The 715-nt window shown below is 62.7% G+C and overlaps 1 protein-coding gene across 1 annotated transcript in view; it reads left to right on the top strand.

Moving 5' to 3' along the window:
- LOC104622083 (5-hydroxytryptamine receptor 3A-like) overlaps nt 1-710 on the top strand; it is a gene marked incomplete at both ends in the record, with an annotated part of 2,892 nt that extends 2,182 nt beyond the window's left edge. The window contains 2 exons of the mRNA XM_010288744.1: nt 137-370; nt 544-710. Of these exons, the coding sequence (XP_010287046.1) occupies nt 137-370; nt 544-710 (401 nt within the window). The remainder of the gene's footprint in view (nt 1-136; nt 371-543) is intronic.
- Between the last annotated feature and the right edge of the window lie 5 nt (nt 711-715).

Below are 715 nucleotides of genomic sequence, written 5' to 3'. Positions count from 1 at the left end.
GGCCTGGAGCAGCAGGAGCTGCTGCTCAGTGCAGAGACCACAGGTCCCCTGGGAAGGTGGGCGGGGAGGACTCACTCAGGACCGCGGTCTGTATGTCAGCCTTTGCAGGCCACTCACCTCGCCGACATCTCCACAGGCGTCTACTTTGTGGTGTGCATGGCGCTGCTCGTCATCAGTCTGACGGAGACCATCCTGATCGTGCGCCTGGTGCACAAGCAAGACCTGCAGCCCCATGTCCCCGACTGGGTGAAGCACCTGCTGCTGGAACGAGCCACCGTCCTGCTCTGCATCCGGGACAGGAAGAAATTCAGCCAAAGCCGGACGCAGAGCTCGGACATCTCCAGGCAGGCGGAGAACAACGACAGCACAGGTAAGGACCGCACAGAGAGCGCTCACGGGAGCTGAAGGGGACTAGGTCCTACGCAGCTGCCTACATCTACGTAGCCCCTGTTTGCACCGTCATCCAGATGCCCAGGTCACCCGCAGATGTCCCAGTTCCCCGTCTAAAGAGGTTTTTTGCACTTGCGCCTCTTGATCCCGCAGCCAAGCTCAACCACTATGGCTGCGAGGACCCCCGGGAGTGCGAGGCGGCGGGGGGCACGAGGCCCGCACCGGCCTTTGCCAGCCAGGCAGAGGGCTCGCTACTGATGCACGCCATCCTGCGCGAGATCACCGCCATCCGCCAGTTCCTGGAGAAACGCGAGGAGTTTCGCGA

This window comes from Phaethon lepturus, unplaced genomic scaffold (assembly GCF_000687285.1).
Source record: "Phaethon lepturus isolate BGI_N335 unplaced genomic scaffold, ASM68728v1 scaffold31666, whole genome shotgun sequence".
NCBI classification, from domain to species: domain Eukaryota; kingdom Metazoa; phylum Chordata; class Aves; order Phaethontiformes; family Phaethontidae; genus Phaethon; species Phaethon lepturus.
The sequence above is the reverse complement of the archived record's forward strand: the minus strand, read 5'-3'. Positions and strand labels throughout refer to the sequence as shown.